The following is a 23,870-nucleotide window of genomic DNA, read 5'->3' as shown; positions in this document are numbered from 1 at the left end:
AAATAAGCTTATGGAGCCTAGTGTGTCCGAACATACATCTATGTAGTTAAAATCAAAGAACATAAATTTTAAAAAAATAATAATAATCATAAAAACAAAATCCCAAGCTTTTCCTTTGCGTGTATTGTGGCTGTCAACCATACAATGTGAACTTGTTAAATTCCATTCATGAATAAAACAAGGAGGAGATGATAGTATCAAAGGACAAAAATCCAATATATTACAATGGGTTTGATGACTTTAACAAGGGAGCCTAGAGAGAGGGAGAGAGAGAGAGAGAGAAGTAACAATGGATAATAGAGTCAGTCTTTCTCTCTACATGGTTGTGATCATTGTGGTAGTTTATGCTGGAATCTGTCATGGCGGAGAATTGAAGAGTGAATTGTTGTGTAGCCAATGTTCTAAATGTGATACAAGTCGATGCCCCGCTAGTGAAGCGTACCCACACATGACAGCATGGGATGACTCTTTAATTGCTGGTGCTTTGCAATCTGACTATGTGGGCATTAAGGACACTGGTGTCTATTCTGTTCCTAATGTCAAAGGTGGTGAGTCTCAGAAATACAACGCATATTATGGTTGGGAATCCACTTCAGGCTCTATCTCAGGCCATCACAGGTAAAATTTTTACTTTTTTTATTTTTTATTTTCTCATTTTTCCTTTGAAAGTAAGGGATTTGAGAAGCAAGACAAAGCCATTTTCAAGATTTTTTTCAAGTATTTTAAAAATGTATGTAAAAAATTAAGATTTTTTTTAATTTTTTAAATGAAAATCCATTAAAGATAGTTCTTTTGATTTGCAATCATCTAGACAAGTCGTTATGCCAAGTTTTTAGTCGATCTTTCAATGTATTTTAATCGGAAAAACTTGAAAAACAAATTACCAACATTGAGTCCACCAATTTTATTGTTGAGTTCAATGTTTTTTTAAAAATTATTGAATTCAACAATAAAAAAATGTCAAACTCGACAATAAATAAAAACTTGTGAGTTCGACAATAATAAGGGACCACAACCTATCACCCAAAATTCAAGGACTATTTAGAAAGAAATCCCACCATTAGGGTCCTTTTAAGTAATTTTCCCCAATTTGTAGGATCATCCATCAATCACCTGTTTGTTACATCACCTTTGTGACCCAATGTTGTAAGTTGTAACCAATATTTTCATGAGACCGCAGGTTTAGCAACTACATGAACAAATGTTCAGGGGGACAAACATATCTCAGTGTCGACCAGCACGACAAAGTAGCCCTTCGATCATTGAGCTCATTAACAAGCTTAACTCAAGCTGATTGGAAATCAATTAACCCACCCAAGGTGATGAATCATCGTGAATTTCGATTCTGGGTCTCTAAAAGTACTGGGAAATGCTTGACAGTTTTCGGAGGGAAGACAAAGAAGCGAGTCGTGGGAGTTTCTGATTGCAAGTTCGATGGGTCGAACCCTTATCAGCTATTTGCCTTTAGATTTCACTACCACAAAGCCTTCTGTTGTTGTGATCTATACATCGAGTAAAGTTCTCTGATTTGCATAATAGTAGTTGTCATATCCATAAATTGTTGCAACAATCAACAAAACTTTCTTCAAGACATTATGAAAGCCTGTGGAATTTTTTTCACTAAGGACCATCTGTTTGCGGGTCAATGCGATGGGAAAATTGCCTAGCATTGACATATAACAAAATTTACAACTAGCAAGCCTGCAAAGAACACTGCATCCACAAAACTCAGATGAGCCAGCTCAGGAAGGCGAATCTATTCAGTGTCACTGATATTACAAAAACATAGACATTATGTAGTACCCATAACTGTCCGATTGATCTGATCTAAATGTTAGATCACATCATAAGCAGGCCCCACAAAATACGAAACCCAATCTCCAATGTCAAAATCGGCGACAGCTTCACAGCTTAACACCCTGTGGAAGGATCCCTTGTTAAACCCGAAAGGGTGATCTCACAACCCATTTGTGAAATAAATTCCCCAAAAAATTAATATGCCAAATCATATATATGTACACGACTTCAACTTTTCCCTAGAAGCATCCTTGCTCTTTGCTGAATTTCGTTCAGCAATCCAATATCCACACTCTCAGAGGTCTCATGGCAACTGTTATTTGCCACAAAATGACCCAAATCTTGGATAATAACTGCAAACTTTTCATCATCCCACCAGTGATTAGACAACTCCTCTTTCGATCCCTGCCTGTGTTTTCCATATGTTGCCTCAAACTCTCTTGATTTGGCTGCAGCTTTTTGAAGAACATAATCGGGAAGCCCTGAAATTCTGACTATGGTCAGAACTGGGAAGCAATTTTTACAGTGAAATTTACCAAAAGAAGAACAAGTGGCTATCACTAGCCAATAATTAATGATCAATGACATGGAAACCAAAGCAATGTGGACGAGCATATTCATCATCGCACTTTAACCAAAGTAATCCCTATTGAATCAGTCAGAAATTGTTCAAACAATGGCAAACATCTATGATGTGCCGTAGCCCAAAGGATCATAGTATCAAGGACACTAGGCAAAATTTAGAAATAAACCTCGTCAGTAATAAGAAGATATGGTTTTAACTGGTGGAAAAAATCCTTTCCATCAACTGGGTATGATTCAGTGTTACCTAATTTGTTGTTAAAGTACCGGTTGCAGTTCGAACTGAACCCATTCATGGTTCGAACTGAACCTGTTCGTGGTTCGGTTCACTCTAGGTTCGTGAAATGCAGCAAACCAAACGTACTTCATAATTTAAGTAATTTTTTTTCATCCCTTCACATATCAATAGTATTTGAAATATCCTCTTAAATTTCCAGATTAATAGCATGCCCCTTTGACCTTTGTCTTTATTGATAGACTGATGGAAAAAGACCAAATACCCTCATCATCAACCTGTAAATAAATAAATAAAAACTGATTCTTTTCTTCCCAAAATCTACCATTTTCAGTATCTTTTTTACCCTATTGATCACTTCAACCTTCTAATACCCTCATCTCTGTCTATCCCTACGAACCGGGTTCATTCTTGACTGGTGAACCATGATCCGCAAGCCCGAATTCGAACTGAGCCAATTCACGAATCAGGTAACATAGGTCTGACTGACCACACTAACCCTATGAGCATTGCCTATGGCGCAATCAAAAGGTGGCAGAGCTATCATTCAATCCAGATTGATGATCAGAGGACATTTTTAAGGTCTGGGAAGGACAACAAAGCATTACCACCTTCATGGACAGACTTCCCCTCATCATATCTAATAAAAAAATTTGCATCAGTCTCCATATTTCTGATTGACTTTTAACTTATTTTACCTTTTCTAAAATAAATTTTGGTGTTACACTACAGCACAAGCATATCTTGGTGTCGGAATGGAATCATGCTTGATTCCCTTATATATACCTCTTGGACAAACCAATTCAATGCTTGTTTCTCTAAACATGGTTCTTTCTCATATTAAATTGTTAAGGTCCCTAATGGAAAGAAAAATACAGCAAATTCAGTAACAAAGCATACCTGCCAACCGTGCAACATTGACACCATAACTCTTGGGGCATGCACCAGGTGTCAACCTGTAAAGAAATGTAACTTCTTCCACATCCCCAACTCCTTTGCCAACTTGACATGCCATGTGGCATAGAGACACCTGAGGACAACATGGAGGAGCCGAAATCAGACCAGTTCAAATCCAAGAATGGAAAATCAATCACATAGGAGTAGGTTAGAATCAATATGACATGGTGGGTGATAAGTCATCTGATCAGTAAAAAAAAAAAAAATTAACAGACTTATCAATGAAGAAAAGAGGAAAATTAAATAAGTGTACCTGGGGATCTTCTCGGTAATCAACAGCCAACCGATGATAGTGAGTAGAAAACATGCCTCTACAATTTATTTTGTGGACAAAATATTCTAGAACTGAATCCCTGCAAAAGATAACAAAACCAGAGAAAAAGACGCTGAGATGAGCTGGATATTCCTCAATGTATATTTCAAAAAGCTAGCACAACCCGCTTTGAATAAGAAAATAAATCTATGTTTAGGTCTCTTGCAAATGTGGCACTTACGCAATGGCTTGCCCATCTGAAGTGGATGTCCCACGTCCAAGTTCATCTAATGCTATTAGTGAATTACGGGTTGCTGAAGACTGCATTAACCATTGAGAAATATGATCATATTCTAGCCTAAAAAATGCTTAAATCAAATTCATAAACATATAATTATACATGTTCATGGCTAAACCTGTGTCTAAGATGGATATAAAAGTTCAGCCTTTCATGGTGTACTTCACATGTGGTCCACCTAAAGCATATAATTTAAAGTGGTCATTGATGGGTCACCTCTTGGATGGGTCATAATCAGAGACAACTTCAAAGTCTGTTCATTATGAAAAAATGAGTAAAATTTTCAATTTGTCTAACATTTTGGGAATGGGCGATCTGGGAGGTGACAGTCATGTTGACAGTAATGAGTGGTCATTCCTATGGGCAAGTGACAGTGATTGACCAGTGAAACTTCCATCTTATGACCAGACTAGAGTTCGCGGGTTTAGGGGTGAAAGTGATAATAAGTTGGAGAGGTATTATTGGAAAAGAGGCGGAAGAGGAAAAACAATGTCTTAAGTTGACTTATCAAAAACAAAAGACAATGTCTTAAGTTGAAGGGTATTATTGAAAAAGGGGTAAAAGAGAAAAAATAATAAAGTCAGGGGTATTCTTGAATAGGGGAGGAACAGAAAAGGCAATAATGGTAAAAGTCTTCCTCAAGATACTTCCTTTGTGTGGTATAAATCTTGAAGCAAGAGAGTGGGACTCACCGTTGTGTTTTATTATATAAATTTAATGAACTATTATCATTATGCAAATCTGGTTGTACTTATAGTATGAAATGAATAACATACCAGCATCGAAGCAGTCTCCGAAAGTTCTGTTAAGAATGTACTTTGGCCTGCTATAATATGATCTCTTGCACCCATTCGAACAAAGATTCGATCAACGGGTGATAGTTCAAAGTATTGTGCCGGGACATCCGCGCCTAGCTGGTGAACAACAACGAATGGTGAGGAGGATCACAAGACTGACAATATCAAATTTATAGTAGAGATAAAAAAGAAAAATTTACCTGTGCTAAGATCACAGCCATGCAAACTTGACGAAGAAGAGTTGACTTCCCACCCATGTTGGGACCGGTGAGAAGGATAAAGTTGGCATGTCCAGAACCCCCTATGGTAATATCATTTGGAACAAAGGTACCCCTTCCTAGGGCATCACTTCTAAGGACAGGATGGCCTAAGCTTTTTGCTGACAAACATGGTACTTCGCTTGAACATGATGTATTCAAGATGGTTGGACGGCATGTGGGACCTTCATAATATTCTCTTGAAATTGCTAGACTCATCAAAACGTCCAGTTCTGCAGCATGTATCACCCAATTCCGGTCATGGAAAACAAGGAGATAGCAAAATCATGATCAAGTGAAAAATTAGGTATTCTTCCTTCTAACTGCTTCCTCAAAATAAAGAACTTTTAATTGATGGTTTCTTAACAGCAATATGAATGCTCAAGGAAGATTATTTCACAGATAATTAAGTATGGTTTATAATGAAGTATAAAAAGAGGCAACAGGTGATAGTACAATATTTTTGGAACAGAAGACATTAAAAGAATATCACAAAGACTATCAACAAAACATATCATATGGATTATTGAATGTGTGCACCATCAAAACAGGTTCACCTTTATCATAAAGAAAATAACAGATCATTAAATTATTGATGCAACATCATCATCAAAGCTTTATTCCAAAAATTTGGGGTCAGCTCAAATAATCATGTTCTTCCTTTCAATTCTATTTAAAGACATGTTAGTAATATGAATAAGTGTGTGTCTTGTAATTGTGATACATGAAAGCAGTGACAATGGATAATTAAGAGCATACGTCCATTGCATGCATACCTGCAGTTGCAGAAACCAATTGCCTCCACTTAATATGATGCTCACAGAAATGTCCTATCAACCTTTGTAGAATGCTTTTCAATTTTGATTCCCTCTCAGCTTCAGCTTGAGAAAGCTCTGCTAACAACTTCTTAATTTGTGGAGTCCAGTACCTGAAGAATCCCTGCAAGTGACATAAATGGTAAAAATTTCTCATAAACTTAATGTCAAGAAAAAAGAAAAATGTACAACAAAAAAAGTGGAAAAAACAAAGATTTACCCCCAAAGCCAGGTTGGGACATTTAAAAGAATAAAAATCAAACCGCTGCTGCTTAAGGGTTTAATTGGAGATAACCTGTGGGGGTTCTCCACTTGTATGTATGTACGTAAGAATGTAAGTAGGGGATGCCCTGGCTCAGGCTGAATCAATCTCTACCCAAACCCAATCAGGAAAATGAGTACCTAGACCCAGGTCCCTTCCAGGCCCATGATGGACCCTTACTTCAGACCCAAGCCCAATACAAGAACAGTTAAAACAGAGAGAAAACAATTAATTTGATTCATTAGCCCTAATTAGGCTTAAGTATTACATAAGATAATTAAACAAGTGAAAAGACTAAAATAACCCTATAGGTTTATTTAACACTTCCCCTCAAGTTGGTGCGTGGTATCAACAATGCCCAACTTGGACAAGACATTTCAAAGGAGATTTTACTAACACCTTTAGTAAGAACATCAGCAAGTTGGTGAGAGGTAGGAACAAAAGGAGTACAAATCTGTCCAGAAACTATCTTTTCTCTAATGAAATGACGATCAACTTCTATGTGCTTCGTTCTGTCATACTCAACCGGATTTGCAGCTATGTTAATAGCCGATTTATTATCGCAATATAGTAAGAAGGGGACCGGCACAGAAAGACATAAATCAGCTAGTAAGATTTTGAGCCACAACAACTCGCATACTGCAAGTGCTATGGCTCTGTATTCTGACTCAACACTCGACCGAGAAACCACATCCTGCTTCTTACTACGCCAAGTTACCAAGTTACCACCGACTTTAGTACAATACCCAGAAGTAGACCGTCTATCAGTCACTGAACCAGCATAATCTGCATCTGTCCATGCCTCAATGCGAAGATGACCATGATTGTTGAATAAAATACATCGACCAGGACATCCCTTAAGGTATCTAAGAATACGATAAATAGCAGAAAGATGAGATGTTCGAGGCGAGTGCATAAACTGACTTACAACACTAACAGCATAGGCAATGTCAGGGCGAGTCATAGACAAGTAGATCAATTTTCCCACAAGACACTGATATTGGCCAATATCTAACACACACTCCCCCTCAGAATCCGTCAACCTGTGATTCTGCTCAATAGGATTATCAGTTGGGCGAGATCCAAGCTGACCAGAGGCGCTGAGTAAGTCAAGAACATACTTACGCTGAGAAATAAATATACCAGACTGGGACCATGCAACCTCAATACCCAGAAAATAGCGAAGATGTCCAAGGTCCTTAATCTCAAATTGACGACCTAAGTAAGTTTTGACCTTGGTAAGGCCATCGGCATCATCTCCAGTAAGAACAACATCATCCACATACACAATCAGAGCAACAGTTTTGCCGTGGGAGTGACGCAAGAACAAGGTGTGATCAGCAGAGCTCTGATGGAAACCAAACTGATGCATGACCGTAGTGAAGCGCTCAGACCAAACACAAGGAGACTGCTTCAGACCATAAAGAGACTGGCGAAGACAACAAACATGTGTAGGAGAAGCAGAAGGAAGAAACCCAGGAGGTTGGACCATATAGACTTCTTCCTGAAGATCACCATTGAGAAACGCATTCTTGACATCTAACTGAAAAAGAGGCCATCCGCGGATAGCAACAACAGAAAGGAGAACGCAAATGGTGGTCATCTTGGCAACCGGAGCAAAAGTTTCCTGGTAATCAATCCCATAAGTCTGAGCATAACCTTTGACCACCAGACGGGCCTTATAACGAGCAATGGAACCATCCGGATTATGCTTAAGCGTGAATATCCAGCGACAACCCACAGCTTTCCTTCCAGTCGGAAGAGGCACAATTTCCCAAGTTTGAGTCTTTTCAAGAGCAGTCAACTCTTCAATCATAACTATGTGCCTCTCAGGATGAGCAATAACATCTGCAACAGTATTAGGAAGAGAAACAGCGAAACCAGAAGCAAGAAAACTCTGATAGGAAAGTGATAGTGCAGAAGTGGATATATAATTGGAAATAGGATAAATACACGTGCACTTACCCTTACGAGTGGCAATAGGACGATCATCACAGAGAACAGGCGGAGGCGGAGCTAGAGGCGAGCTGATCGGACATAGAAGTGATGGTAGTATCACGTGGACGTCGAGAGTAAACCTGCAATGAAGTAGAGGACGAACTGACAGGGGGTGGAGAGGGAGGAACAGGCAAGGGAAGGGGAAATAAAGAAGGAAAATGATCATCAGGTGAATCTAGAGGAAACCACTCAGATTGAATGCCAACGGACCCATTATAATAAGGAGTATGCTCAAAAAAAGAAACATCTCGAGAAATAAAACGTCGTCGAGAAGGAGGATGGTAACAACGGTATCCTTTCTGGGTAGAGGAATAACCCAGAAAGATACATTTAACGACCTTAGGGTCAAGTTTAGAACGATTTTGGTCAAGAAGTTGAACAAAACAGACACCCAAAAACACGCGGAGGAAGTGGAAACACAGGACGATCTGGAGAGAGCTTAGAGAGGGGTGGACCAAACTGAAGAACACTGGAGGGGGTCCGATTAATAAGGTAAACAACAGTAAGAACTGCGTCAGCCCAATAGGATTGGGGCACGTTCATGCCAATCGAAATGGCACGGGCTAACTCTAGAATATGACGATTTTTTCTTTCTGATCGGCCGTTCTACTGAGGGGTCTTAACATTGAACATTTGATGCTCAATGCCAGATTCTAAACAAAGTTTCAGGACCTCACTATAGGTGTACTCAGTACCATGATCAGAACGGAAGGTCTTGATGGTACGACCAAATTGGGTGTGAACCATAACAAGAAATTGTTTGAAGATCCCATAAACCTCACTCTTGTGTTTCATAAGATAAACCCAAGTGGTACGACTGTAATCATCAATGAACAAGACGAAATAGCGAAAACCAAGAGTAGATGTAATAGGGGAAGAACCCCACACATCAGAATGAATTAAGTCAAACATAGCAGGTGTAGTAGGATTCATACTAATAGGATAAGAAGAACGCACATGTTTAGCTAATTGACAAGTTTCACAAGAAAAATCAAACACATTGTTATTATTAAATAAATTAGGGAACATGTGTTTCAAATATCCAAAAGAAATATGGCCTAAGCGTAAATACCAACGCATTACAAGAACCTTATTAGATTGACTGCTAAAACTACTAAGCTGAAGAGCAGAATGAGTGCTAGGGGAACTGAGAACATCCAGGAGATACAACCCATTCACTTCACGTCCAGTGCCAATCGTCCTCTTCGACTCCAGATCCTGAAAGACACAATGAGAGGAATAAAAGGTTACACTGCAGTTCAAGTTTTTGGTAAGACTACTAACGGACACCAGGTTAGTAGTAAGTTGAAGAACATGTAATGTGTTAGTCAAGGATAAAGAGGATGTAATAGGTAAAAGACCTTAACCAGCTATGGAAGACAAGGAACCATCAGCTAGGCGAACCTTGTGATGACCAGAGCAAACACTATAGGTTTGAAATAGAGAGGACATACCGGTCATGTTATCTGAGGCACCAGAATCAATAATCCATGGTGAGAAAGTGGTGGAAACACTGTTTGCAGATGCAAAGGTACTTGAGTGAGCGAAGGTAGAAACCCTGAGATGAAATCTCTATCTGATTGAAGAATTTTCTGAACTTGTCAAGCTCTGCTTGGGATAGAGATACCAAGTCTGATGAGGATATAGGAACGGAAAGAGGTGCTGAATCAGTAGTCGACTGAGAAATTATATGAGCTGAAGATCGTTGAGACTGTTTACGTTGCTGATTAGGATGACCATGAAGTGCATAACAGCGAACCTTTACATAACCTAACTTTCCACAATGATCACACTTATGTCGTTGACGGGTAGGCATAGACCCACTGGGAGGTTGTGGAGAAGATAGGCGAGCAAGCATAACGGAGTGATCTCCCGAAGAATGAGGTAGGACAGCCGCACAACGACTCTCATCAGCCAAAACATACGAATACACTGTCTAAAGAGACGAAAATGGATCCATACCCAATAAATGAACTCTCGCATACTCAAACTCATCCCGGAGACCAGCTAGAAACTGAAAAACCCGATTCTTATCCAGAATCGACGAATATAATGTCTCATCAAGAGGGTCCTTCCAGGCATAGGACAAGGAGTAAAAAGTCAATTCTTCCCACCGAGCACGTAGTTGTGATATGTGAGTAGTAACTGAAGAATCTCCTTGTGAAAGACGAGAAATATTACGCGCCAAGTTGAAAATTCTGACGTTGCGAGTAGATGCTCTTTGCAGAATCCCAAATCTGTTTTACTGTTGAAGAAAACATAAAACCAGCCGCAATGTGTGGTTGCATATAAGTAACCAGCCAAGAGCGGACCATAGAATCATTAGCAAACCAATGGGAGTAAGAACTGTCTGTCTGTGCAGGTTGTTTGTCCATCCCTGTGAGGTAACCGATCTTCCCTTTCCCTCCAATGAACATTTCAACTGATCGTGCCCAAAGGAGATAATTAGGACCATCTAATTTTACTGTAGTAATTTGAATACCGGGGGAGTCAGTTAAGTGAGAAGAAGAACCACCCAATCCATTACTATTACCAGTGATGGAGGAGGAAGAAGTCTCAGAGGCCATCAAATAATCCGAGTACTTTAGTTGAAAGATAGTTCAAGTACGATGAAGGCACGACTCTCTAGGATAAAGTGACCGCAGCACCCTAACGATGACAATACACGATCAAAAAATGGATAAAAATTGCTGTTAGAACAGCCCCAAACAGCACCTTGCTGTAATCACAAGCCTCCGTAGGTATCCCAATAACTACTAAAAAACCTCATATACCGCTTACAATGATCGAAATACAGCAAATATTGACCTGCTGTAATTTCCAAGGAATGGGTTGGTGTTATTTACTGAAAAAAGGTCACCTGCTGTGATATGAAGAACAAACAGCCACTTACTACAATCGCAGAAGCAAAAAACCAGTTGTTGTGATAAAGAACAACTCAAACAGCCACCCACTTGTGTCGCACAAGGCATATCAGCCACCTGATGGTGTCGTTTGCTCAAAACAAAACTCCTACTGTAATCGCAGGGCTCACACAGCAGCCTCCTAGCGTCGTAAGACTTGTACGATGCTGTTGTGGGTGTCGTTATACCTAAAACAACTAATTTGAAGGTCGTAAGGTTCAAACGATGCCAAGATGAGTGTCCCAGGTCATCACAGGAGCGTCGCAGGTCATCACAGCTATCACTGCTGTGAATACAGCATCGTTTCTACAACTACAGCCTGATCGCAGGCTTCGAATATGTTTCAACTCCCTATCGCATCATCCCTATCGCATGAGTATCCGCAGAGAACCCCCGTAGGGGTGATATAAAATGGAGACAAGGGTTTTAGGGAGTTGTTTTTATGTAGAGATGGTCGACTGAGTTTGAGGAAGAAGATGAAGGTCGATGAAGCTCTGATACCAAGTTAAAACAGAGAGAAAACAATTAATTTGATTCATTAGCCTTAATTAGGCTTAAGTATTACATAAGATAATTAAACAAGTGAAAAGACTAAAATAACCCTATAGGTTTATTTAACAAGAACATATGTAATGTACCAGGCCTTCAAAATTTAATCAGGCCTTTGGCTTATCTTTGCTAATACGTCAATCCCACACACTTGGGCCTGAAAAATAATTCTAGGGCTAGCTATTGGACTTAATCATACAGCTTAAGCCTAGTCCTATAGTAGCCACATATAAAAAGACCCATCAGGTCATCCTGATCCATTAACCCCCCCCCCCTCTTTATGAAGTGAATACAGGCATGTGCTGAGACAGGGCATCATGAAAATGTTCATGGCACTTCTGCTTGTAGTTGTGACTCGTGGAACTTTTAGGATATTTGTCGTGTCAGACATGTACCATAAACTGGACATAGTGTAACACTTCATGTAGTGTCAACCTTTATGTTAATGATTTTGTATAGAAAACGACTTTTGAATGACCCATCCTCTATATACTAATCTATTGAGTTGTCAAACATAATCACAGTTTGACAATAGAAATCTACTTTATTACTTATAGTGTATATAAATGTTTTCTTTTAGTTACCGTACATCCTTATCTTATTATTTAAACTCTTCTAAGAAATGATATTATGATTTCTAAACCCTTTTGTTGTTTTGGAAGAAAAGAAACCACCGATTCTTTTGAATGTAAGCAATCCCTTTCATAAGTGATTATTGCCATCATCCGTTTGTTGTTTTTTTGGTGCAAACTATTTAAGGACTTTAGCTTTTTTTGGAAGATTTCTCATTTAGATGGGACTCCATTTGTGGCCTAGACAACAAAGGCTCTTTCTTGTAATGGTATTTAATAGAAAATTACATTTAATCATCGTATTTAATCTGCTATTAATAGAAATGTCATTATACCTTTCAGAAAAAGAGAAAATTACATAAATCATTTATGTTGATATGGATTGTCAATGTTTAGTATCTCAAAGGTGTTGTGTAAGACACTTTACACCCTTCGGATACCGATGTATGTGCCAATGATATCTTTGTTACATGGTCTTGCAGTAATTGCAGCTCCCAGTTTCTACTTCAAAAAGATATTTCCAAGCCTCCCACACGAATAAGTATAAAGCAATGAAGACATATCACTTTATTTTATCAGACTACAGGTATCATATAATACTTGAACAAGCAAGCGATGTATTACAATTGCCAGACACTAAACCCTTTTTCATGTACCTTTTTGGATGATCGTAACTCATAATCCCGAGGAACACTCCGTTGCAAACTTTCCGGCACTTCTATAAGGTATAACTCTTTTCCAACAGTAACATATTCAATCTATGCCAAAGCATATTAGAGAGAAATTAGTTGCTTCATCTTTATGAAACAAAACCAGAAAGCAAAGTACTACAACAGAAAAGACCGCAATTTTCAGCATTCTTACTGATGTATCTCCAAGTAATTTACATTGTTCCTCCAGATGTCTAGCCAAGCTGGACTCAACATCCTTAACTGCTTTACAGGCAGAGTCATATTCTGCATCAACTCCTTCATGAGGAATAACACGCCCTGAATGATCGGCTTCTATCCAATCAAAAGCATCCTTGAAATGATTCATAACCATATGTGTGTCAGGAAGACCTTTACCTGTATACAATTAATGGGTGCATAAGATGCAAAACAGGACTGGTGTAGCGATGTTGACAACAGGAAATGTTAATTTACCCGGCGTTAATAAACGATCGAGAAGGCTAGATTCCACATTATTTAATATCACACTCAAAGAAGAACATGCCCCAGCCATTAATTCACAACCATGTAGAGCAGTAAGGAACTCTTGAAGCTGTTTCTTTGATGCATCCTCATAAAGAACTACTTTATTGGCATTCCTTCCATTAGCTTCACTGTATTCCATCCAAAACAAGGAAGAAAAAGAGAATATAAAACCAATTATTAGTACAGGGAAAAATATTAGTATCATTCATTAAAAAAAATTGTAGGATTTTACCTGCTCGCAAATAGGCGTGCAAACAATCGCTCCATGTCTGGAAGCCTAGACAACTCTTTTCGAAATTCAAGTACAGAAGGTTGATCAACTCCCTGAAACACAAGCTAAATTTCACTTACACAAACACCTTAAAGTTCAAACATCATAACAGTATCTAGCATCCAGTAGTAGTCCATCATTGTGCTAATAAAGATGGAAAATAAAGGAAGTAATGCAAATATTAGTGGTAAAACAAGAAAACAATCAAAATGAAGTCTGAAGGCAGTGATTCAAATACAGAGGAAGCAAGCAAATTTAAAATAAAAAATAAAAATAAAAATAAAATAAAATAAAACAGATGCACTTCTAAAGGTTTTATCTGAATTTTCCATGTAAATTCTCAACCATCCTTGTGGGGCATAGAATCTAAAATTTTCTTTTATACACACTAAGCCTTTTTTTTATTTTTTATAATAAGTATGCGTATTAAGTCTTATTCTTCTTACTGGTTCCTCTTTTCAGATTGTTTACGGGAGAATCATGTTAACATCCTACTACCCCAAACTCTCTTCAAGAAAGTCACATAAGCCCCTGTAGTTATAAGTGATTGCTGCATAGTTATTTAATAAAGCATGAAGTTGCTAAGAGCATTTTATTTTTATTTTTAAATTAAGTTGCTTTTTAAAATATTGACCAGAATCAGATATATTAAACTGACAAAATCTATTAAATTAGGTCAGGATAGTAAATAAGCATAGCAAATTAAATTGATAAATTCAAAACAGTAACAGAACAATAAGAGACATGTGGTACTCCTCGAACTTACAAGGAACAAGATTGCATCTAAAGCTTATTGCAGAAGGGTGAGTGTGTGTGGTGGTGGTGGTGGTGGGGTGGGGGTGGGGGGGGGGGGGGGGGGGGGTAGCCCAATTCTTGAAAAAGTTTGAACTGTAGGAACTTCAAGGATGAGAAGCAAGGAAACTTTACCGATCAAAAAAAGATAAGCAAGAAAACTTTCACATGAAACCATGGTATAGGGAGCTCAACATTGAAAGAAAACCAGCAAATAAAACAAGACAACTGTTTATGGAGAAATGTTTAGTCAGATGCACCACATAAGAAAATTGCAATATTTATTGAACACAAAGGAACTCCTTGCAGAAGCTTGTGAAGTTATGGGCATTCGATTACAAATTTCTGGAACAATAACTACAAGAACTTTGAATTTTCATAAACATTCCCTTTGTTAACTTAATCGGCAGGGGAGGAGCCAGGATTTTCTTTTAGTGGGGGCAAACTTATAGTTCATTGGAGGCGGAGGGGCAAAAATTGGGGAGGGAGATGAGGGAGTGAGAGCAAAAGGGTCAAACAGGGCATGTCAGTAGTTCAAAATGCAGGGGTATCTCAAATTTAAGCATAAATTCAAGGGTATCTAAAATGCCCAAAAAAGTTGAGTGGGGGCAATTGCCCCCAATGTCTCCTTACTAACTCTGCCCCTGTTAATCGGGTTAGCTATATCGGAAGGTTTAGAAATGTCAAAGCATTGCACACAAATTAAAAACAAAAACCAGCTAAACGGTTATTGGAAAATACACACATTAACTAGGAAGCTTTTGTGGTCATTGAAAGATCTTTATGCACGCATGACTTACTCTCAAATCAGCAATCGCATCCTGACGTTCCCTAATTGACTCCACATGATATAGTGGTCTTGCAAGCCAGCTTTTGAGCAATCTTTTCCCAATTGAAGTCACACAGTGATTCAATTGTGCATATAGTGTCCTACATTGGCAAATAAAATGACCTCAAAAAAGGTAACCCAGAAAATTATTTTTCAAATGTTAATCATAAATATATATAATTACCCATCAAAACCTCCATTTCTGTTGTTCTCGAATATCTCAAGGTTTTCAATGGCGGCTGCATCAAGTACCATGTATGGTTTTTGAGGGATACCACGAAATCTCGAGCATGGAAGTAACTCAAACTTAGCAAATCTAAGCAGTGTCTCATCCAGAAAAGCCTGTCGCAGATAGAAAAGGCTGCCTCCAAAAGCAGAAAGTGCATAACTACCATTCTCGCCTGCACTCACTAACTCAGATAGAACACCCGGTAGGCACCTCGACCTGTCTTCTGCAGTAATTGATTCAGGATTACCTAAACTTGACTTGTTCAAAGATTCTGATCCTGGTTGATCTTCGAGTCGCCTATAAAAACTTCTGACCTCATCAAGAGTCTTGTCGGCATCCCAGAACTCCAAGTGTGGAACTAAATCATTGACTAAAGGATTTCTTGTGTGTCTCAGCAAAACTCTCTCACTTTCAGGACTGAGTAATTTAGCAGGCTTTATGATTTCTGCAGGCCTTAGCTCAGACAATAGGGAACATAAGGAATTACGCTCTGAATCATCACAAAACTGGTAGAGAAAAGATAGTTAGCCAAAGAGAGACATATTACAGGAGCTCATGAAATTTAGTTTATAAATCAGTGGTTTCCTAGGAATAAATATGAGAGAGATCTATAACAGCATGCTTAAATCCATCCCGGTTAGAAGCCCTCATAAAAACAAAAACAAAAAAAACAAAAAAAATCAGAACAGAAGATAAACTGTTTGATCCATGAGTCCGACTAGCCTTACTAAGTTAGTAAGAATTCCACCCTTACTAAGGGTCGTTCACCTCACCTCGTGGCATCCGAAAACATGATCCGATCCCACAAGGATTGTAGAGGAAAAAATTCTATGAACTTTGAAAAAAAAATTATTTTTTACTGTTGAATTTTAATTTTAAATTTGAGAGATCTGTGGAAGTTCAGTAATCGTCCAATTGCAAAACCTCAGATCAAGTCAAAAAAAAATTGAATTTTATTTTTATGATCTGAGTTTTTCCATGAAATCTAGAGGACAGTGGTGTTGGATTGCCAATGTGGTAATCCGTTTGAGCAAAATGACCCTTAGGAAGCTTAAAATCTTTCCAAGTTAGTAAGGAAAACGTTTCAGTTGATCCATTAACTCCATTGACAGATATTTATGCAGTTACAAAATCTTTGTGGAGCCAATTAAAATGATGAGTGTCACCCCACTGCATGTGAACTGAATTTGTGGAGTACTAGAAATTCATAGATAATAGTTACACTCTTTAATACAGAGACTATAAATCATCACATCTGATAACGGAAAAGAAAACCACAGAGAGGACTGCATGATTCTGAATTAGCATACCTGTCCAATCATAAACCTGCTTGTAGAAACATCAACCACGCAAACACCAACAATTAGGTCCTCTTTTTGGTTCTCCTCAACCTGATAGTTTTCTGTTATCGCCAAAAGATAAGAAGCGTCAGGATTGATTGCCAGCATCTCTCCCTCAGTCAGTGTTCCCTTCGTAACCACAGCACATATTTCACGTTTCACAACCTTTGAAAACATGGAACCATGTCAGCCATTGATTTTCTTTAACAAAAATAGTTCCACATCAGTGACATAGAGTATAAACTAACCTTATCCTTCGAACCTTTTTCTTTGCGACGAACCTCGAGCTGTTCAGGTGTTTCTGTCTGCTCCACAACTAGAACTCGGTAACCCTACAGTCAAGGCAGCTCAGTTAAGGAGGTCCTTGGGGAAATTCCTTCAAAGATATAAAAATGGTCTTTCGAAAGGAAAATGAGATCTTATACTCCCAAGCATTACCGAGAACACAATGGCATAGAGAAAGCAAATCAGGATCAAGATAAACATGAAATATAAATAGATGGACAAGAGCAAACCTTTCTAGCCAATTTCTCCACGTGCATTGAGAAATTTTTTTCCGGAAATCCACAATGAGGTTGTTCCCCCTAATAACAAGATCAGATCCGTAAAAAAATTAACTCTGAAAACAAACTATAATTTAAATAGATATGTCTACATAAAAATAAAAAATAAAAAGCACAAATATTACAACAAATTAAAAATTGCAGGCAGCTAACTATAAAATGCATGTGGTGGGATTAATTATTTTTCCCTCAGATAATTAACTTAAGATATTCTTTAAAAATAACAGTAAAATGGCTAAAAGCCAAAATGGTCAACACTGCAAAAAACAAAAGGTGTACAAGACCTTTGCAAATGGTTTGATTAACTGGGATTTTGGGTTTAGAAGATCTTTCAATGACTGGGAGGTTGATAGGCTAGGGAGGCTAATTGTTATGGTGGAAAACAGTTATAGGCATAACTTTTCAGATGACAAAAGAGGATGGGAAGGAACTAAGAATGGAAGTTTCACGGTTAAATCTCTATAGAATGAATTTGGCCCTAAGAGCACAGCAACTTTTCCTCACCTAGTCATTTGGGGGGGTAGGATACCCCCTAAGTTATCTTGTTTTCTCTAAATGACGACTTTAGGGAGACTTCCAACGTTGGATCAATTAATCAAAAGAGGTTTTATTTCTCCAAATCAGTGTTGTATGTGTGGTTCTCAGGCGGAAACAGTGGATCATCTCTTCATTCATTGTTGAGTAGCTCACCTCGTTTGGTCACATTTCATGGTTCAATTTGGTATTGTGGGCTGTTTTCCTTTGTCTGTCAAGTCAAATTTGGAAGCTTGGTTCTCGTAAGGAGGTTCTTTTTTGTCGTCAAAGCGAATCCTTTGGTCCGTGGCTCCTTCTGCAATCTGTTGAGGTATTTGGAAAGAAAGAAACCGGCGCATTTTCGAAGGGAAAGTTTCTACGCTGGAAGGATTAATTATTTCTATCTTGGAGTTTTTCTTCTATTGGTGCAAACTTTACAAGGAATTTGAAGGAACCTTCTTTGAAGATTTTGTCGTGAGATGGGATCGAGTGTGTTCCCTATCACATGTGTAACTGTTAATTGAGAGTCCTTGTTGTTGTGCTTGGTTTTTTCGTTTTTGTTTTTCCTTTGTATCTGGGTGGGTCTTCTCGACCCCCTTGTTTTTTCTTTCTCTTCAATAAATTCATCTTTATCGATCAAAAAAAAAACAAAAACAAAAGATAAATAAGAGAAAGACATGCTTGAAACTTATGCTGTTATGCATACCTTCATGTATTGCAAATCAAGCTCTTTTGCTCCAACATGTGCATCCATTTCAAACAGTTCATAAAATTTGCCCATCTGCTCCAAAAAGATAATGCTTATCAATAGATTATTGCAGAAAAAACACAATTAGACAGTAGATCAGCTTTAATGATTTTATTCTAACTACAAGATCACCTTGAAAAACAGAACTTTGTCCATATGCTTCGACTTAAATTCCCACCATTGTCTCTATAGTTGAAATTAGATATTAGATAGATAGATAAATGAAGAAGGCACATATATGAATTCTCTGAAAAACCTTTTAAACAACCATCTATTGAAAAGAATTACCTGGCCACCTGATAACCCCTTTAAGAAATCAGGAGGCAAGTATAGAGTTCTTGGATCATAATTTACATCTCCAGGCCGTCTCCTTTTAGCATCCCTACGTTCTCTGCGATAAAAAGTATGACACCCTCATCTAATGGACGGAATTAGGATAACCACATGAAAATTGAAGAAAATGCTTCATGTTTTGTGCCAAAACCTACAGAGAGTTACTCGAGATGCTTGACATAAAATAGATTTTCTAATCATGGTTTCAAATCTCGGTTTGACATCTCGTCTCATGCATGTATGAGACCGAGATGTCTCGGACGTGATAAACCATTTATCTCGGTTTAAAATATTTAATCATATATATTTAAATGAATAATAATTACAGTTTTTTTATAAAATAAGGTAAATTAGAAGTTGTTTTATTATAGAATCATATTTTATTTAGATCATAAATGTTTAAATTCTATATAAAAAAAAAAATCATTAAAATATACAAAATCCCAGTTGACTAGGATGAGTTTTACTGACTCGGCTGAGATTTTCAAAATATATTCCGAATCATCTGGTTTATCTCACGAGATTCTGCAGATGTGAGACGCCATGTCTATCCGACTAGTTCATGGACGATAACATTATATTCATTATCACAATTCAGGAATTGAAACATGTCGATTAAACATCAAAATCCAGTACTAGATTTCCCAGAATTAGAGATACCTACTTAGAAAGAAAAAAGAAGAAAAAACATATAGTTCAATTCAGTAAACACTTACGTCCCAAGAAAGTGAAACTTTTTTGCACGCATACCAAACCTTTCAGCAGCATCACCTGTTAAAGTATTGTCGATAACATGACTCGTATGTCCCCCTGTAGTAAGAATACCCAAATTCAGTAGTCGCACAAGACATACCAAAAATCGTCCACCGTTTTTTCTTCTGTTCTCAATTTTCATGGGTAATGAAGTTATTACAAAAGATGCTTTCAACAATCAGGATATCTCCCTTCATTGTTGTTAACATTTTATTTTTTAGTAAATATGTCACCGTTCAGTTTGTCAAATATGTCACCGTCATAACCATGGCAGAATTAAAACTAAGCAAGAGGCGAGTTAGTAAACAGCTAGTCCCATCATCATCATTGTCAAAGCCTTTTTCCAAAGATTTGGGATCAACCAAACGAGTCATGTTCCTTCCTTCCTGCTCTGTCCAGAACCATGTTTGGTAAATAGCTATTCTCATGAGCTAAAATTGTCTCCGGGTGCAACGGTTAACTATGAGACACACATCTTTTAACAATTTAAATATCCTCACAAACATGGTTCAAAACCAGATTGTATCAGCCAATATGTATCATGGGATAGGCATTGGCTAAACATTGAATGCCTCGGTAATGTATTGGTCGAAACAGTATCGGGTTTTTTTTTCTTGACCGAAACATTGCCTCGAGACGAGATTTTAAATCTTACTCAGAAGATTCATTATTACTTTTGTTGTACTGTGATCAAGGAGATTGATAGAAGAAAAAAACACAAATGGATATTAGAGCCAAATTTATACCAGGAAAACCAAAAACCCTATTTGATTTCATTTTCACATTCAGATAATCATTCTCTCACTAATAGATAAAAAATATCAAACATTGTTACTTACTTCCATTATTAGTCACCAACTCAACTAATCTGCCTCCAGTGCTGTCCTGAGAAGATATCTTCAACCCAATCTTCTCAGTCTTATTTCCACCAACTTTTCCCTTCTTACCAAAATCTAACTTAACCCCATCGAACTTCTTTCGCTTTCTCGACTCCGAATTCTCCCTTTTTACTCTTTTGGAATTGGAGAAGTGCACTTGATCATTTTCTTCTGAATCATCCTCATTTTCTTCTATGTCCTCTAAATCTAACTCTTCTGAATCATCATCATCTACGATCTCCTTACCTATATTATTCGCCCAATCCTCATCAGACGAATCATCCCCTCCCCTTCCTGCCTCTGTATTCTCCTCCTCCTCCTCCTCTTCTTCTTCTTCTAGAACTACTTTCTTAGAGGATGATTTCCGCTTCAAGCCTCGAAACTTCCTTCCCTCCTTATTCTCAGCCCCCTCTTCTTCTTCATCATCAATAACTACTTTCTCAGAGATGGGGGAAGATTTCCGCTTTAATCGACGAAAGCTTCTCACCGATTCTTCGATCCACTCAATCTTCTCCTTCTCAAGTTCTATGACTTCTTCCTCAGAATCTTCGTACTGAACAGTGTGCTTAAAGGAAATGTTATCAAATGATTTAACACAACCTTCGTACCAGATCTTGTCCAAAGGCCAATAAACCCTAATTCTCTTCCCTACCACATCTTCACCGTACGATGTTTTTGTAGATTTGGGGGTTTTTATGCTATCTGAACCAGGAATCAAAAGCAATTTTTTCTTCTTCTGAAGAGGAGGAGTAGTAGTAGAAGAAGGGCTGGAACTGGGGGGTTTTCTGGCATCTGAACCGGGAATCAAAAGCGGTTTTTTCTGGTTCTTTTGAGAAGGAGTTATAGTAGTAGTAGAAGGGTTGGAAGTAGGGGTAGAATTAGGGTTTAGTTTGGGAGAAACAGATGAAGGTGAAGAAGGAGAAGTGGACGAGGTCTTGTTAGGAGTGAAGAAGGAAGTGATTTGGCGTTGTTGGTTCACCAGTGGAGATCGGCCATTGCTGAGACGTCGTGGACCCATAGAAAAGAGAGAGAGAGAGAGAGCGTGGTGTTGGCTTGTTGCAGAGTGGAAGAAAGATGGAGGGAATTTATGAAGATTTTCGCGGGAAATGTGGGAATTTATGAAGATTTCGCGGGAAATTGGGACATACCGCCGGAGGGATGGGTGAGGCGAGGAACTCCGATTTTGAGGATTCGGCTCCGAACCAATTGATCCAATCCAACTCGAAACTAGTGGGTCGGACGAGTAGGACCGAGTCGAGTTAGCATAAAACCACTATAATATGGAGTAGTGTGAGCCATGGTTTTAAAACTCGTTTTGACATTTCATCTCGTCCCGTCCATGAACGAGATCGAATTGTCTCAAGAGACGAGCTTTCCAATACATTTGAGTCGTCTCATTGAGCAATGAGAAAAAAACCAAGAGATTTTAAATCTTGACTGATACATTTAACTTGTCTATCCATCTCGTTGGTGGAAGTTGTCGAGATGTATTAAACGAGTCATCTCGATCTCCGACAAGGTTTAAAACTATGGGTGTTAGTGCGAGGGTGGAAACTCCAACTTCAAAAATATCTTAGGGTGTAGAATGCTTCTAGTACGTTATATAAATAATATACTTAAATATCAATTTCATTTTTTTCATACTTTATATTGCTTAGGTGGCAATTGATTGCGTTGCAAAACACAATTTTATCGGCGTTTGCGTCAAAACGCGGTGTTTGGTTTTTTTTTGAGTGTTTGATAGAACGTCAAAACGTGACTTTTTGATATTTTTAACGCAAATTTCCAAATTTTACCGTTGTTTTGAAAAGCGGATGAGAAGAGCTTCGCGCAACAGCGTTAAAACGCAATGATGTGAAATGACGTTTATACCCTTCGACATTTTTAAAAATTCCAACAACAGTCCGCGATTTTAACATCGTTCACACTTCACACTTCACCCTTCACCATTCGATTTCTACAGCCGACTGATCTCATTGACAACGACGACCACCAAAGCACCGATCTAACCCTTTGATGACGACGACGATGCCGGTATCTTTGTTCAAACGAAACCCATCGACGACGACGCTAGCTTCGGTCAAACGAAACCCACCGGCTTGAAAAACCCACCGTCGATCGACACCATTCATCTCTGTGAGCTCTCTCTCTCTCTATCTCATCGATTTCACTATCTCTTTGTTGACGAAATTGCATATTAACAGAAAATTTTCTGTTAGGATTGTAATTTTTTGGTTGATTTTTATTAAAATAAATTTTTGTTAGAAATATTTGTGAATGATTGTTGTTGATTAACGCCTCTTAGAAATTTTTGTTAGAAACAAGCAATATTTGTTACGAAAGAAGAAAAATTTGGGATATTGAAATTGCTTGGGCCTTTACAACGTTGGGATTTCAGCTTTGGGGAGGATTTTCTTACATATGACCTTGGAAATTTCTCCCCAATGCAATGAGAGTAGTAGCTCACCTTAGAAAAAATTTCAGCTTTGGGGATTTTCATGAATGGCGAGATCATGCCATGTCCACAGCTTTAGAAAAAATTTCAGCTTTAATTTCAAAGCTTTTCTATTATTCTTTCTGCTCATGATGCCTACGCCTATGTTTCTGTCATCCAATGACTAAGTGCCATGTCGACTAATACCACTATCTTTTAACCAATGAGATCATGCTATGTGGACTATTGTAACTTTGTCATACATTCGTGGTTCATCCTGCATTAGGAATCGAACTTATCTAATATTCTAATCCAACATTTATGGATTCTTTTATTCCAATACAATCCAACTGCAATAAGGATTGGAATATAATTAAACTTGAGGCTGCAAATGCTCCTTGTAAAGAGATTCCATTTTATAATATTTTTAATTATTAAAATATATTGACTTTTTAATTTTTTTACTAATAATATGAAGTAGTGTTCATCGGCCAACTAGATCATTTATTAGCTAATGTGTCTTAATTAGTGAAAGGGATGAAGCTATGTTATATTACAAACTCCTTGAGTCGACTCAAAACTCGGCAGAGTTGATTAGATCATCCTAAAGTCGACAAAAGAGTTATGTGCTGAACTTTAATTTTTTTTGGGTGAATTACCATTTTGTGAGTTGAAAATGAATTATTTATGATTTTAGCTAACTGTTCATTTTAATT

General features: G+C 38.0%; 1 protein-coding gene across 2 annotated transcripts; it reads right to left on the bottom strand.

Moving 5' to 3' along the window:
• Positions 1 to 1,144: 1,144 nt before the first annotated feature.
• LOC147396532 (DNA mismatch repair protein MSH6-like) lies at positions 1,145 to 21,881 on the bottom strand. 2 transcript variants are annotated; one of them, XM_086451289.1, is made up of 21 exons: positions 20,682 to 21,881; positions 19,806 to 19,899; positions 19,045 to 19,147; positions 18,889 to 18,942; positions 18,715 to 18,789; positions 17,448 to 17,516; positions 17,181 to 17,264; positions 16,903 to 17,097; positions 15,548 to 16,098; positions 15,335 to 15,464; positions 13,704 to 13,795; positions 13,421 to 13,599; positions 13,140 to 13,342; positions 12,932 to 13,033; positions 5,953 to 6,115; positions 5,120 to 5,409; positions 4,899 to 5,036; positions 4,066 to 4,145; positions 3,825 to 3,924; positions 3,515 to 3,644; positions 1,145 to 2,279 (listed from the first exon to the last, which is right to left on the bottom strand). In XM_086451289.1, the coding sequence occupies exons 1-21, from the start codon at positions 21,736 to 21,738 to the stop codon at positions 2,026 to 2,028; spliced, it is 4,143 nt and encodes a 1,380-aa protein (XP_086307415.1). In that variant the 5' UTR covers positions 21,739 to 21,881; the 3' UTR covers positions 1,145 to 2,025. The 2 variants fall into 2 exon arrangements, with proteins under 2 accessions (XP_086307415.1, XP_086307417.1); XM_086451291.1 differs by having other exon boundaries at positions 19,806 to 19,896.
• Between the last annotated feature and the right edge of the window lie 1,989 nt (positions 21,882 to 23,870).

This window comes from Akebia trifoliata, chromosome 8 (genome assembly GCF_017979445.1).
Source record: "Akebia trifoliata isolate Shusen 1 chromosome 8, ASM1797944v1, whole genome shotgun sequence".
Lineage (NCBI taxonomy): Eukaryota > Viridiplantae > Streptophyta > Magnoliopsida > Ranunculales > Lardizabalaceae > Akebia > Akebia trifoliata.
Note: the sequence above shows the minus strand (reverse complement) of the source record. Positions and strands in the feature narration are given on the sequence as shown.

Coding starts and splice junctions, on each gene's coding strand:
- LOC147396532 (XM_086451289.1), bottom strand. CDS start 21,738: ATGGGTCCACGACGTCTCAGCAATGGCCGATCTCCACTGGTGAACCAA. Junction 6,116..12,931: donor AGTTACGATCATCCAAAAAG/GTACATGAAAAA, acceptor TGTCACTTGCAG/GGATTCTTCAGGTACTGGAC. Junction 5,410..5,952: donor ATTGGTTTCTGCAACTGCAG/GTATGCATGCAA, acceptor TACATGCTGCAG/AACTGGACGTTTTGATGAGT.